Here is a 17095-nt window from a genome sequence, read left to right on the forward strand (position 1 = left end):
ATCATTGAGATTGGACATATCCAGTGTGATGTGGCCTTAGATGGAGGAGATGCTGAAAAAGTCTTGAGTGGAATTATGCCCACTCCACCATGTGTATTGTTAACACCATCAAACCCATCATTCGAATTGCTGCGTGAACTGATATTGTTTGACATTGTAACCACTCTCCTAGCTTCGCCTTGGATATCTTGTTCCGAGGTAACTACTTTCTGCAAACTCGAATTCAGTATAGCCCCACCGTGAGTTATGTTACGGCACCAGAGATGATCCCATTTACGAACCACCCGCGACTCTGCAGACAAGTTATTTGTATGTTGTAGATGACACAGAACCTTTCCTGTATTTGTGTCAGGATAGGAAGGTGGTCAAGGTATGGCAATTTTCTTAACCTCTTACTAACGGAGATAAATTGCCATAATCATTTTGGTAAATACTCTGGGGCTGTGGCTAACCCAAATGGTAAGGCCTAACTGAAATTTTGCTGGAGGATGGTAAACCTTGAGATAACACCGATGGACAGGGTTATAGGAGCCTGAAGGTAAGATTCCTGACTTATCCAAGAATACCATATAATATATTGGCTCCCCACCAAACTATGGAGTTGCCTCCACGTAAACCGTGTTACCCAAATTTCTCTGTGATAATGGGGCGAGGGATTGTTTTTGACTCAGGTGGGAATAAACCCCCCCATTGTGCATGGGTTATTGGAATGACTATTCCTGACAAAACATTTTCTGAATTGCTTCATGCCAATCCCTCGCCTACACCTCTACCCGAGATGGGCTGAGACCGAAACCTTTTAGGAGAATGGTTCCAGAAGGGAAAGTATAACCTTAGAAATACCACTTCTTGCACCCAGGCATCTATCTGTAGATTGCTATCAAATCTGTGCCAACTGAAGAAGTCGGCCCCTTATCCTTCTGGAATCCGCCAGAAGGAAACCCACACCATCATGCTGAAGGCCTCTGGTTTGGAAGCTGGCCTCTGGTTGCCTTTGCTTCTTTGCCTTACCAAACTTATTGTATTGGGGCTGTTACATTCCTTTATGACCGACAAGGCCGAACCAGACCCCTAGATTTGGGGTTATATGTGGAAGGGAACGTGACCTTCTTGGAATCTGTTCCTGACTCCGGAATAACTGTTAACTCAAACAGAAACTTCCAGCCAAGGCAAACATTTCCAGAACCATCTTAGATTCTGAATCAGCTTCCCATGTATGTGAACCAAGCTGTTCTTGAACAGTGATTGTTATGCTGATGCCCTAGAACATTATTGTCCATATGAGCTATATGGGATTCTTACTCCCTTGCAGGCGCTGAAACCTGTCTTCCAGTACCTCAGCCCAATGTACCTATAGCACCTGGTATTTCAAGGTGGTCTCTCCTACAAGAACTAACCAGGCCAAACACTGCTTAGCTTCTAAAATCTAGTGAGATTGGGCCTATCCAGTGTGGGATAGCTGTAGATTGCAAGGTTAGGTCCTGGCTGGCCTTATGACTGCCCCAGACAAAGACAATATGGTCTTATTCTTTTGATGGCATAGGCCCTATAGATTTTTGCATTATCAAATGATATGCATATCTATTTTGGGAGGCACTTCCCTATTTTAAACAGTCCCTAGCTTGAAAAAGATATTGGAATCCCATTTACCGGGCATTCTACGTTATTGGGTGTAACCCAAACCTTTTTCCTGAATTCTGCCCACGTGCAGAGGCCCTTTTGGGACGTTTAAACAGAAGTGCCTTATTTTTTACCCCAGGCTCTGCTGCCTCTATTGACAGACTAGCCTATTTTTGCTCTCATTTATTCAGCTTATTTATTTAGCTGATATCTTTTACCTATTCTTCGTATTCTGAAGTAGAGTATATAGAGCTTTCATCGTCTGATGATTATCATGTGTAGCCTGTGAAGTCGATTATTTATTTACATTCGGTCATCAGCTTGTCTTATTCGAGATGCTGTTGGGGATATACCACAATCAGTGAGCAGAATGTGTTAATAATGTAAGAATTAACATTTCAGCTAAACTGTACAAGGTCTGTGCAAACATCGCCTCAATGGGTCTATCTATACCTGATGTAAATCAGGAATGTATTATGCTAAACAGCAAATCATTTTTTACACATAACCATCCTGTATCAGATCATAGAGGATAATACAGTTTTTGCTAAACAACAACATATGAGTGTTTTTGTCAGTGTATGCCGCCCTTAGACATGATAAATACTCAGCATTTTCACAGTGTACTGCACAATTTGTGACTGTAATCACTTTTCTCTAAAGTGATATGTGTGACCCTTCCCATGCACCTGCAATAAGGATCAGAAGTATCAACCGACAAACATTTATTATTAAGTCAGCATCACACTAGCAGTCAGCCACATATTATACATATATATATATATATATACACACACACACACACATATACATCATGTGAGCAGATTATCAACTACGAACACATCTCAAAGCATGTAGGAGTACATATTACTGAATTCTGTTCTATACAGATCTTTAAAGTATTCAGACGCTTTGTGAAGAAACCACAGTATTGTACATAAAACTCATATGCAATAGGCACTAAAGTTAACTATTCATACTAACAAAAGTAGATAGAAATTTAGTGCTGTATAATCCGTACTCAGTAGAGTGGGATACAGGGAGACTTACCACACTTCCAGGATCAATCAATACGTAAGCAAACGCTGAGTGGATCCAGACGCTACTAGTGTACACTGCCGCTTCCAGTAATTTTTTTTTTTTTTGTGGACACAGACGCTCAGTGAACGTTAGTGCATGCAGACGCTCATGTCTGCGACCCAGTCTCTTAGCGGTAAACCTTAGTGTATACAGACACAGCGGCCTATGCTGCGACCGAGTCCCCTCATGGTAGCGTCTGAGACGGAAGCGAGGCAATCAGTTCATGGCGGGTGACATACGGTAACTGGTCATGAACTGGGGAGGGGCGACCAGGAAAGCGTCTGACTCCCCACTGCTGACATCAACCCTAGGGATCGCAGCCTCAGCTAATCCTGGCACCTTATGATCCCTAAAGCCTAGCGCTAGAGCACCCGTGGTGGTGGCGCGCCAGCTAGTTTGGTAGTCTCCTCCGAAAACAGTGCGGCTGTGTCCGTATTCCCCTTCTAAGCGGAACCGATGCCTTACCTTCTCCCCGTGCTCCGGCCACAGCCTGGTAATGTCTGCTGGACTTGCTAGTAACATCCGACACAGACGCCCACTTGTACCATGGGTAAGCGTTGCTGCGACCCAGCAGGGAGCGACTCTCTCCAATATGCGTGTAAGACGCTGTTAGGAAAGATCACTCAAAAAACATAGTAAGACTATAAAAATAAATCAAATAAAGCTTAGGGCTGCTAAACACAGCAGTCCTGTGACCATGGTCCGGCTCCTGCCGCACCAAACAAAAAACTGATTTGACTGAGTCATTGGGCGGGATTATATGGACGAGGCTGGTGCATTCTGGGAGGCCAGAAAGCTTGTGATCGTTTGGTGCCAATCCGCTGTCGCTCCATCATATCCCAATGTTATCCTGTGGATAACCTGTGGACCCTGCCGGAGAAAAAGAACATAGGTAAAATATATACATATATAATATCTAGATGGAAAGTGGGGTAGACCTAACAACAGCGCTAAATGGAGAGCTCAACCTCAAAACGTACTCCCTGTTAGACGGAATACAAAAGTACAAATGCAGAGAAAGGGGTGGTGTCTAAGGGAGCTAAACACATAGATATCATCCAGAATTTGACCACAAATATTTATATAAAAGTATTCGACAATAACAGTGAATAAAAAATGGCGTCGGATTTCTGGTTCGGATATAAGAACATCGGATATGTACTAATTAAGAAAACCACATTGGACTTACCAATTATCCGCATTATATGGTGTCCATATCTGATGTCTGCATTTTGATCATGTCAGCCATTTTTTATTCACTGTTATTGTCGAATACTTTTATATAAATATATAAAAAAAATATTTTAAAGTTATTTGTGGTCAAATTCTGGATGATATCTATGTGTTTAGCGCCCTTAGACACCACCCCTTTCTCTGCATATATAATATCTAATCGAGCATTTTTTCCTGTGGGCACCCTGCGATGGCTGTCATCATGAAGGTGGCTTTGAAGGCTAAAATCTAAGTGCGCACTGTAGCACACGGATATATTTACCATATTGCTGATATTCATTATTCATCTTATGCTTCTATTAACAATTTTGATTATAACAAATAAGCCCAATGGACAGATAATATCATAGTAAAACAAACTAAAGCATTAGAAATAAGCTTGGCTTTAGCGGAGATAGGTACAGGGGGTGCAGCTACTGTGGGTCCCACAGCTGATGGGGGCCACCTTCCCTGGCACAGACCATGTGTATATGTATATCTGTAAGTATCTCACCATTGGCCCTGAGACCCTTACAAAATGTTACTAAGGTGCCCACAAATGTCTATTTACTCACCAGGTAATAAGTCTTGTACGCTTTCCCGCAGTGCTATAACACTAATAATATCCATATAGATGTACATGGAATGTTGCTGTGTACATTTTCTGGTGCGTGTAAATAGAAAATTATAATAATTCATTGGTATAATCTCAGCAATTATGGCAAGCAATAAAAAAGGTTCGATAATACACAAAGCAATTTTAAAAATATGGGGTATATTTACTAAGGTGTGAGTTTTTTTTTACAAGTGGAGATGTTGCCCATAGCAACCAATCAGATTCCATTTAACATTGATCTAGCTGCTTCTAGAAGATAATGGGCAACATCTCCACTTCTAAAAAAACCTCACCCCTTAGTAAATATACCCTTGTGTGTCTGCAAAGCAGTATATACAATGAGGCAAGCTGCCAGCAATACAGCCACAGGTTGAAAACAAACTATTCATTATTTAGCAATTACTAAGGATGATCCTGTCCGGGAAAATTAATCCTTCCAATCCTGTGTAACATATTCCACACACATGCGCCGGATTCCGGTAAATCCGGTAGGTAACGAGGTGATTATGCATTCTCCGCATGCCATACTGGAACATTAAATAGATGTTATAAATATAAATGGCATTCATCTATTACTGTATTGTGCATATTATTCAGTTGTGACAAGTCCCGTAACATCTGAGCTTGGCATAATGCTCCAGTGCCATGGTGACCTACCAACTATTTGAAAGGCATGAAGATGGGCCCCAGTTCTATGGGGTCATGTTTGTTTAGCAGACTTAACATGTGTTAGTTGCTGCCAATTGCTAGCAACACTGAACACTTTCTGCTGTAGTCTGCATAATACTGGGCACATTTCCATCTGTGTCACTTAACAGGAGGCTTCAAGTTCTTCTGTCTTACCGAGAACAGTTGCTGATTAATGGAAGGAAAATCTAAACTGACTTATCAGCTTTGACACAAAGGGCATTGTTACTAAATAAACACATTGTTGTGAGGTCTGATGTGTTTTAAATCATGTATTTAGTTTAATCAAACTGCATAACTATCACCATTTAAAGGGCAACTAAAGTAAAATAATACATTTCTTATATAAAATCCCCTATAAATAAAATGGAAAAGTTTTGGGAAGTGAAGACATTTCAGATAACGTGGCATTTTTTTTCTATACTCAGCAGACTTCCTGTCAGGCACTACTGCTAGCATGAGGCTGTGACTGATAGCAGAGAACAGTAGCTTGTAAATAGAATATCATACATCTGACAGGCTACCAAGGTATGGTAACGTGCGTGCGTGTGTTTACTAGCTTATTTATATACAAGGTGGTTCAGTAAGTAAGGTAGCAAAACCTCTCACGTGTGTAATGTTCTCTATGTCATTCTCATTTCTCACCAGGCCAGAGCAGGGAGACCACTTCTTCCCCTCACAGCCATTAGACTGCACCTCATCTCAGTCATACTGTCCAAACATCAGCTGTAATATGACGGGACTGGCGGAAACATGGTCAATCCTTGAGGTGCGTAGTGTCATCAGAATTCTGCATCTAAAGGACACATCAGCAGCTGAAATTCATCGCCAACTTGTTCAGTTGTATGGTAATAACGTCATGTCATGGAAACAGGATTGGTGCACTGCCTGTGGTGGAAGTGCTTGGCTGTCCAGATCGCTGCTCAGTTTGAACATCTGCCATTATCAAAGATCTTCCACTTCTATCATAGTACTCAGATATGGACACTGTGGGATTGTGTAGAATTTTTTTTTTTTTTGCACCATTCCTCAAATGAAAGAGATTCATATTCACTATCATCTTTTCATAAGCCTCATTAAAGATATGTGTTTAAGATTATTTTCTCAAGTAGAATGCACACAATGGGGGAATTCAATTGTTGTCGCTGCCCGATCTACCATCTAAAGTGACGGGAGATTGCTGGGGCGATATTCAATTGATGCTGGTTATCGTGCTTATCGCACCCATTAGTGTCGGGTTTAGCCGCATAAAGCAGCTAAACCCAACTAAACTAATGTGCGCGATAGCGAAAAGTGCCATTTGGGCACCCAAACAGGTCACTTTTCGCACATTTCAGCTTGCCATAGGCTGATAATTGCAGAAAATAAATATGACCTGCTGAGAAGGAAATATGATTGTGTATTGCACTTGTTTGTTCTAACAAACTTAAGACATTCATTTGTATATGATATATGGGAGCACTACGGTAAGTCAGACTCAGTATGTAACACTTTCTCAGCCTACTGAGCTCTTATCACTAAACATATAGTTAAAGTTATGCAAACTTCTCAAGGAAATTTTAGGAAATGTTCTTCACCAAAATACTGTACATTCCAGTATCATTAAACTGTTTTCAAAAGTTATGACTAAACCTTTGACTAAAGTTGAAAACTGACATCCACTGTCTAAAACAAAGCAAAAAAAAAAGAAAAGACTAAATGTGACTATAAACTGACTACAATTTTAAGTAAGCCACTAAGACTAAAATTATATTTAAAAATGAACACTGTAGCCCAGTAATACATTAATTATTGCTGTGATATGCGGCGATAAAGAATGCAAAACAGGCCCCATATCATCTGGCATGAAAATTGGATATTTACAGCACGCATGGATATTGTGGAAGCGATTTCATGTCTCACTAACGTTCCTACTGGTACAGGGCGCTCCTCTCCCAATGGCTGCAGGTAATGTTGGTAGACTGATTAAATTAAACACATATATGGACAGGTGGGTGGGTTCTGGGCCACAATGAAAGCAAACACAACTGTAAATTAAGAGATGCATAGTTTCAATGTCAATACTAATTCAGATCACACTGTGCTAGATTATTTGTACTGTATATGTTGCACAGTATAGTCCTACACCCAAAACCAAGTTAACAATGTGCCACACAGCAGTGGGTGACAGGAAGAGGTAGAGGGTGACAGGAGGTGGTATTGGGGGACAGGTTTACACGCACAATGTGCTTGAGTTGTAGTTTTGTAAAAAATAAAAAAAAAGCAAAACTACAACTCTTTTCTTTTACATGCGGGGGGCCGCCCAGCACAGGGCAAGGCCGACCCGCATGTGGGTACTGCCCCCCCTCACCCGCAAACATGTGAGCGCACCTGGACAGTCAGACTATGAGTTACACTGGATGTGTCTGCCTTTAATTCACAACAGTGAATCAGAAAAAAAATATATAGTGGTTTGTTAATTAGTATGTGGCTGTGATCATCACTGCTGATAGGTGGCAGCACTCCTCAATAGGTCTGGTACACACAAGGTCAGCCCTGCTTTCCTAAGGTAAGGGGCAGGTCCCTCAGACATTGGAGCCCACCCTGCTCTCTGCACTGGGCCATTCATCAGACATTAATCAAAATGGTGTGTGTGTGGGGGGCAGGGGATAACTAATTGCTGGTCTGGTCAGCAGTGTTCCCCTTAGTCCTCAGGGGCCCCAGTGCAATGCACCTGCTGCACCAATGGTAGTTCTGCCCTTGCACTAAGCAGAAAGCCTTGACACCCGTGACTAAGCCCAACTTATTCCAAAGACATGTAGGAATCAGTTGGGATTCAATGTTAAGCAGTGAATTTATTAAACTACTGTATTTCTATCTGGAAAGCAAATTACATTTCAGCTTAACTGATACTTCTGTCGTGATGAATGACCTGAGGACAATGGAGCAGACTCGTTCAGGGTCTGTCTTAAAATCAGACAGTGATGTCACATCAAGTATTAAGGTCCAGGCCTGGAAAACTCAATCAGAGATGGCCTGGAGGAAATATCTGTCAAGCTTCCATTTCTTAAACAAAACTGGACAGAACTCATGCAGACCCTTTGCTGCGCTGCCCTGTTCTCAGCCCTGGTGGGCACCTGAATATACCGAGATAATGAGCTTGTAGGCAGGTTACAACATCAATACAGCTATCAAAGATGATGTACAAACACAGAGGAGCGTTTCCTCAGACACTTTCCTCCTACAGACGCACTCTGCAGACATAAGATCTATAACACAAAGGTAGAACTGTGTATAGCAGTGTAAAATGATTTGTTTGGGTCATGCTATCTGTAAAAATGCAATGTTATGTTTTGTGGGATACACTGTATTAGCTAGATTAATACCAAAAAGCTTTTTATTTATTTTCTTTTATATGTAAGTCATATTAAGCAGAATAGGAGCACAACAATAAATTTTAAATTCTTCGATTGAAACTATCAGTAAATTGTATTTAACATGATTATAATTTATATGGATGGGCGACAGTCAATATAAATCATAAAAATGTAAACGACTTCATACATCGTTTACAGACACTATCTCTCACTGCCACTCCCTGTCATCCTCTACATTACCCTCCTGGCATCACCTACTTACTCCCCATCACCCATTCCCTGGTGTCACCCACTGCCCCAGTCATCCATTCCCTGGCGTCACCCTCTGCATCTCCCACTATCTCTCACCGTCATCCACTGCCTCACCTTCTGTTCATGCGTCGCTATCTTCCCATCACCCTGTCTCTCCTGTCACCCTCAGCATACCCAAGGCATCACCCTCTCCCCGTCATACGGCATTTACTTTGAGGCCACATCTCTTTTTGTGAGGCTACGCCCTTGTTGCAAGGCCATGCCCACTTTCCTAGAAGCAGGCGCACAAAAATAAACTCCCCACTCAGTCACTTTGTTCTGAATCCGTCGCTGGTCATGGAGATGGGCCTAATTTTATGTTGAGGCCTGATACTGTAGTCCTATCTGCCTCATTACCAATCTGACCCTGGGCTTTATAATATTTGTTGAATACCGATATGTACTGTATATATGGATATATATTAAAATCATGGGTAGGATAAACAAGGCAATATATTAATCTAAAGCAAAAGAAAACACAGAATTACCATAAAAATCCCATCAATTTTGCTTGACAGAAAGATTAAGAGAAATTGTAAAGGAAAATATTACATCAGGGGCTTCTAAACAATTTTGTTCTTGGACCCCATCACACATTAAAATGTATTACAGGATCCCAGCAAGTTACCGCAGAATGGCCGCCACACATGCACAGTAGCACTGTAGGGGCACAAAACAGAAATGAAGTGACTGCTAACTATTCAGAGTCTTAAAATGCCCATACACCTAAAGATTTATTGTCTGATCTGGCTGGTTGGAATGAAAATCTGGTAATGAATGGAAGCAAATGACAGTTGACGATTTGTTCCAAAATGCCGGAAAACTGACAAAAACGGTCGTTCAGACAAATTGGTTAAATCAAATGGACTTCACCAATTTGTCTGAATAACCATCTTAGTTTGTTTTGCAGCATTTGGGCGCGAATGGTCAATTGTCATTTGCTCCCAAACATTACCAGATTTTCGTTCCAACCAGCCAGATAGCACAATAAATCTTTAGGTGTATGGGTAGCTTAAGCCATTGATCTGAGGAGTCTGAAGTAACAGAAAATTCAACAGATTTTTCAGAATTCTCGGATCACTGGCTGAGAAATCACAAGAGTCATCAGCTCGACGGTCAGCGAAATGGAGTCGCAGTCCCATGCTGAGATGGTCAGGACCCACGTTGGGCTCACGACCCACAGTTTGACAACCGCTGTATTTTATGCAACGTAAGCCTTTTCATGTTTTGTGATTTACACGCAGCACTTTGAGGCTGATTCAGACCTGATCGTAGATGTGCTAAATTTAGCACATCTACGATCAGTCACACTGACATGCGGGGGGACGCCCAGCACAGGGCTAGTCTGCACCGCATGTCAGTCCCTGCCCCGTCGCACAAGTACAAAAGCTTTGCACAGCGGTGATGCTTTTGTACTTCAGGAGTAGCTCCCAGCCAGCGCAGCTCCTGCGTGCTGGCAGGGAGCTACTCGTCGCTGCCCGAGTTGCAGCGGCTGTGTGTGTCGTCACGCAGTCGCAGCAGCCCGCCCCCCCCCCAATGGTCCGGGCAGACCTGCGTTGCCTGGACCGCGCCCCATAAATGGCGGGCAATCAGGTAGAGGCGATCACAGGGCTACGACAGCCGTCGGCTGTCTGAGCAAAAGCGCACAGCACCGATCAGGTCAGACTTAGCCCCTTTGTCCACATCACACCGTTTGCTTGGGAAATAAAGTGCTTAAAAGGAACATGAATACTAATAAGACAATGAAACTCATTCAGCATGGATCGTGTTGGAAAAGCTGCTTGCAGGCAGCTTTGCAAATGCGATCCATAGTAATGCAAATACAGTAGGTGGTGTTGAACACCTTGCTGCATTTGCGATCCCATCACTGGAACCGCGTTGCAACCCTGGGATCAACATCCCAATGGTCGCAATGTTTCCCGCAGACTGCCAGCTGAGTAAGCCTCAGCTTACTCAGGCTGGCCATAGCAGGGGGCCTTATGGGACCAAGAGATCTGCGTCTGAGATAAAAACCTTGGCCTCGCCACTCCTGGAAAACGGGGGTGCCACATTTTCTGAAACACCAGCCATCTCCTAGACGCCTCTGCCCATCAATCAGAGACGGTTGTTAAATTGCGAGCCACACGCGGGACACGTTCTGCACATGCGCTGAATGGGTTTGCATCTGCACAGTTTCCCAATAATCGGGAAACTGCACAGGGCATCATTTCTAAGATCCATCTTGAACGAGGGCCAATATTCACACAGTGAAGGAGCATTTTAAAAAGCCATTAATTTGGTTGAAAAAAAATGTTTTAGGGGTTAAAAATCAAATGGGAAAAAAATAAATCCACCTGACTGAAGATAAGACAAACCTCCCGAGGCTATTAATTTGTGTCTTTGTTCTGAGATTTTCTTTCTCTGTCACTCCCTCGATGAGTTCCAATTGCCACCAGATACCTGTGAATTTCCATTTTATCTCTTCTTCCCCAGATGCTCTTTCACTGCCTTGATGTCTGAACTTCTCTCCCTGGTATATTTCAGCCCTGTTTCTCATACACATAGAGCTATGCATTTATGTGAGACAATGCATTTTTCTGACTAATCCTCACTGTTCCTGCAGAATATAAGGTAGAGTATAGACTGTAAGTTGTTGCTATGATGGAGAAAGTTTATTCCGTTTATCTTTAAACATTTTTCTGAAATGAAATTAGGTAAGTGCATAAGAACAGAATTGGGTGGGTTTGGTTGCTTGGCTGATACTGAAATTTGCCCCATTTGCCATTGGCAATTTACTTACCAAATCTTTCCAGATTCCTTCAACGTTTAGCACCTACACAAAACCCACTGTAGAATCAGGCCAATCACATACATCAACAAAGGTCACATGTCTACAACTTAATAACATCTACTTTGATGATAATGATGAGAAAGAAGAGCTGTCCTAACTTAGGGACAGAATATGGTGCATGTACACTGTGCTTGCGGGACCAGTACGAAATACCTACAATCAAAATCCAATCAAAATACCGACAACAGGTGACCTATGGTCAAAACACCTACAAGGTGAAAATACTGACAAAAATGTCAACACGGTCAAAATACCGACATTTAAAATGTCAACAGATCAAAAAGTCGACACAAGTTTTTCCTTTTTTTGTGTGTATGTCGACATGGACACCGTATAAGTGTACCGCTGCGCTCGCCATGCTTTAGGCACGGTGCATCGCTGCGCTCGGCACACTATTACATTCTCCCTCCAGGTCCACTGGGATGATAAAGTATGAACAAATCGGTTTCAATTAAAAAAATCATGAAAAACTGGTACAAAAACGTATTTTGAACATGTCCATATTTTGTCCATCGGTTAATGGTTGTGGTTGTTGTGATTTTGATTGTAAGTAAATTGCATCCCGTGCTTACTGTACTTAATTTGCTGGTACATACAGTATCCTAAGGGGAACTACTAAATCCTATTATGCTGCCATTTGTGCTACTATGCCTGGTTTCTGCTAAAGCAAAGGGATTTGTGGGGAGATAGCTTTGCACTGGTTAAAAGGAAAGGTTGGGTGCATCAAGGGTATTACAGGTTGAGTATCCCATATCCAAATATTCCGAAATACGGAATATTCCGAAATACGGACTTTTTTGAATGAGGGTGAGATAGTGAAACCTTTGTTTTTTGATGACTCAATGTACACAAACTTTGTTTAAGACACAAAGTTATTAAAAATATTGTATTAAATGACCTTTAGGCTGTGTGTATAAGGTGTATATGAAACATAAATGAATTGTGTGAATGTACATACTTTGTTTAATGCACAAAGTTATAAAAAATATTGGCTAAAATTGCCTTCAGGCTGTGTGTTTAAGGTGTATATGTAACATAAATGTATTCTGTGCTTAGATTTAGGTCCCATCACCATATCATCTTATTATGGTATGCAATTATTCCAAAATACGGAAAAATCCGATATCCAAAATACGTCTGGTCCCAAGCATTTTGGATAAGGGATACTCAACCTGTACTAGCTACATTAAACTAAAGCTGGGCATACACTATACAATTATCTGCCATATCTGGCTGGTTGGAATGAAAATCTGGTAATGGATGAGAGCAAAAGACAACCGACCATTTGCTCTCAAATACTAGAAAATGGACAAAACCTGTCGTTCAAATTGGTTAAATCCATAATTTAATCAATTTGTAAGAACAACAGTTTGTATCCCTTTTCACGCATTTGTCATTTGCCCTCATCCATTACCAGATTATCATTCCAACCAGCCAAATCTGGAAGATGATCTGCTAGATAATTGTGTAGTGTATGCCCACCTTAAGGTATGACGTAGAGAAAAACTGTCATTCCATGACTTATATAAAACTACAAGAAAAATAAAAAAGCATAGTTGTCAACTTTTGGGTCTGCCCTTAAGTGAGATCATGGAAGGGAAGTTCAAGTCGCAAGTGCAGGGGGCATGGTCACATGATGTCATTATGTCTGGTCCCCGCTGTAGGGGACCAGACATAATGCAGCAGGGGGTGGTGCCATGACGACACATATAGAGCATCATAAAGCCAACCGCTTACATCACTGTGAAAGTGGATGGGATGACCCATGAGGGTGCCCCGTTCTCATTCAGGCCAGGGGAACTCCCCGAAATGTATGAGCTCCCAGACATTAGGACAGGGTATGCAAGTATGAAAAAGAGCAAATAGAACATTAGCAACACAAGGTGTGAAAATAGAGAATTTATTTCAAATTAAAATACTAAAAAACGAAAAAATAAAATAAAAAACATAACAGATATGTAGTGAGAAGACAAAGCCATCTAGGAGAGAAATGAATTTTATTCTAATGATTTATATACAAGTATAAGGCGGTTTTTTGCTCTTTTTCGTCATATCAGTATAAAAAACAGGCGGTTCTCATCCATATCACTGTGCTTACATTAGAAATCATTTAAACACTGTAGTACATTAATAACAAAAATATCTTTAAAAGACACGGATACATGTGCATTGACAGTTTCATAAATTGTCTTAAAAAAAAGCAAACATTTGTGAAAGTTAAAAGTGTGTCAGTAACCAAAACATGTATGTCTATGTTTTTCCATCACAATGCATGATTTATTTATTTTTTACATTTACTTAAATCCCCTTCCCCAGCCCCCATGTTTCTAACATGATATGTTCAGCTTAGATTCCACAATCGGCACAAGATTCATAGGCACTTTAATAAGTGGTGCGACCATAACACTAAAGAGCTTATGTAACAGATACCTTGTCAATCAGATCAACAGAAAGAACTGGATTCCCTTAGATCTTCTATTCTACAAGTACTCTGCTTATGGATATACAAAGTGAAGATGATGCAATGGAGATGAGCAACAAGGAGACTGAAAACAGGTCTTTGTAATTAACTACTATTATTACTATACACTGCCATATATACCTGTCTTCACTCACATTCAATGCCATCCACTTAACAGGAACAATTAATACGACGTTCCTTCAGCTTTAGATGATGGCTTAGTAGTGTCTGATTTCTGGTGCCAGATGTAGTCACCATGTGTCTGGTGTAAATCATCTGTAGCAATAACATGACCGTAATCAGAGTAACTTGTAATAGCTTTCATAATTGTCTAAAAAGTTTATTTTCCATTATTTGTCCAATAACTAAAGGCTAAGGGGTCTATTTACTAAGCTGTGGATGGAGGTAAAGTGGACGGAGACACAGTACCAGCCAATCAGCTCCTGTCATTTTTTCAAACACAGCATGTGACATGGCAGTTAGGAGCTGATTGGCTGGTACTTTAACTCCGTCCACTTTATCTCCATCCAAGGCTTAGTAAATAGACCCCTTCTAAATTTCTCAAATTAGAGGTCACGCACTTGTGCATGTAGACCTGCAGTACCATCAAGGATATATACTCTGTTATAAGGGAGGTATGAAGAAATGTATAATTACTATGGGAATATAGAATGCTCCAGCTATGGAGGAACAGATGCTAAAATTGGAACAAAATATATAAAAAAACATACTATGGGATGATAGAGATCATTATGAGCAGGCAGAGGGATGGGTACAGGGAGGGGGGCTGAGAGATAACCAATGGAGGTGGGCCAAGATATAATCAGGGGATGGGGAAGGAGGTTGGAGAGATGATCACTAGGAGGGGGCTAAAGGATAACCATGTAGAATGGAAGAATGATAACTGCATGGAGCAGTCCGAGATAACAAGAAGGGTAATTGGTCAGTAAATAATGTGAGGCAATTATGAGAAATGACGAATTACTGTTGCTATGATAAATCAGGAATGATCACAATAAAATATTTAAATGCAGAGTAATTATTACAGCAGGAGACACAATTACTATTAGAATATGTGATAATATCCGATTATTTGGGACAGTGTATTCATCCAACTTTTCTACAACAGACCGGAAATGAGTTACCTTTCTTTTTCCTAAATAGAGAATGACTAGCTGGACTGCAACACACTGGACATAATAACAAAGATACCCCAAAATGGCAACTTTTCTATAGTATTTACCTGAAGCAAAATGTTCTATGATTTGGTGCTGCTTGGTGTTACTATATGACATGAGACTCCTGTTATCACACAAACATGCGCTGATGCTTCAAGCTCACCTGCATGTATCTGGCAAGATCCATAACACTGTGTAACAGTTTTCTCCATGTTCCTTTCATTCACACAGTCAACAATACATACTTGTGTCATATGGAAGCACAAAGCAGAATATCCTAGAAATCCTTGTGCAAAGATACACCATTCCCGCTCTTATTACAATGATGCAATTATCTATCCACTTGTCCAAACATTTACCTCAATCTGTCTTGACATTAAGGAGCTCCAGAGGCATATACACAGCAGTGGCAATTATTTTACGGGCCGAAACGTTACTGATACATACGCAGAATATTGCTTCTCATTGTTGCTAATAATAATGAATTGAAAAGTTCAATGCACAAAATGGCCGCCTCTACAGTGTACAGATGCACTTGACAACATAAAAAAGGTCTAGTTATCTAAACATTCTTAGACACCCGAATGTGATGAAATACATTCGACAGAGAAAAATCGTTAAAGGGTTTGCACTCTTATCATCTAGAAGAACACTTCTTATTTATGGACAGAAAAAAAAACAATTTTTTGTACAAATTTCTCTGAGATGAAAGGCAGCCATGATAAGACAGTGAAAGTAACACACATCTTTTCTCAGTTACATAAAAATAAATCACAAAATAAACATAGGTTTATAAATGCGTAAAAACAAGAAAAAAAACAACATAAGCATTGTAAATGAGTAAATGACCAATTATTGGCTGCTTAATAACATGAAAATAATACTTTAGTCAACCATCCACATAGTATAAAAAAGGAAAAATAAAAGAAACTGTTGAGTACAACCCTCAATTCATCTCTTTCCCACAATATATTATATTAGTAAAAAAAAAATGCATAGCAAAACAAAAGATCTCTGAGCAAAGTGTTGCAGTCTCGACATTTCATTAAAATTGTCATTTCTTTCCGGCCTTGAACCATACGATTTTCGGGGGGAAAAATGAACGTAACCTGTGATTGTCTTATCGTGAAATTCCTTCCATGTAGTTAACAGACCAATAGAAGAAGGGCTGAGTTGGCTTAACAAAGGTCCACTGTTGTTTTGCCCATACTGCAGAAGGCACTGAAACAAACAAGATATGCACCATAGTACCGTCTATTTAAAAAATACAAAATCTTTCATGAAAATATTTGTTATTGCCTTTATTTATTTATTTTTTTATTTATTTTTTCATTTTAAGTGTTCCTCATGAGTAAAATGGTCTTCCCTGTTCTGGTGGTAATCGGTTGAGCCGTGCTACCTGAGACGGAGAGGGTGGTACATCTTGGCGGAAAGGACCTTTCGGTTGGGCATAATTGGGATCAGAGACCTTCTTGTATGAGTCATAATTATTTGATCCTTCTGAGGACACATTTTTTTTAAGTTGCTGCTCTTTCCGTCTCTGCTCCTGTCTGAGAAGTTCTTGAGCTTCCATCATAACTCTGGCATTGAACCCATGTCCACCCATGTAACCATTTCTTGATCCTTGATAGCTGGAATATCTAGGATTCTCCTTGGCACTCTGAAAACCTTCTCCAGGAGCATAAGCTTGGTCCCATGAGTCTTGAGACACGGAGCTAGGATTCTTTCTACTTTGCCTGGACAGACATAAAACAAGACAGTCAG

The 17095-nt window shown here is 40.7% G+C and overlaps 1 protein-coding gene across 16 annotated transcripts in view; it reads right to left on the bottom strand.

The window, feature by feature from the left end:
- Window positions 1–13672: 13672 nt before the first annotated feature.
- PARD3 (par-3 family cell polarity regulator) overlaps window positions 13673–17095 on the bottom strand; it is a 919963-nt gene continuing 916540 nt past the window's right edge. For 15 of the 16 annotated variants that reach the window (XM_063922114.1, XM_063922110.1, XM_063922109.1 and 12 more), the window contains one exon: window positions 13673–17067. In XM_063922114.1, the coding sequence (XP_063778184.1) occupies window positions 16677–17067 (391 nt within the window). In that variant the 3' untranslated portion in view covers window positions 13673–16676. The remainder of the gene's footprint in view (window positions 17068–17095) is intronic. The other variant, XM_063922119.1, reaches the window with a different exon arrangement.

This window comes from Pseudophryne corroboree, chromosome 5 (assembly GCF_028390025.1).
Source record: "Pseudophryne corroboree isolate aPseCor3 chromosome 5, aPseCor3.hap2, whole genome shotgun sequence".
NCBI classification, from domain to species: domain Eukaryota; kingdom Metazoa; phylum Chordata; class Amphibia; order Anura; family Myobatrachidae; genus Pseudophryne; species Pseudophryne corroboree.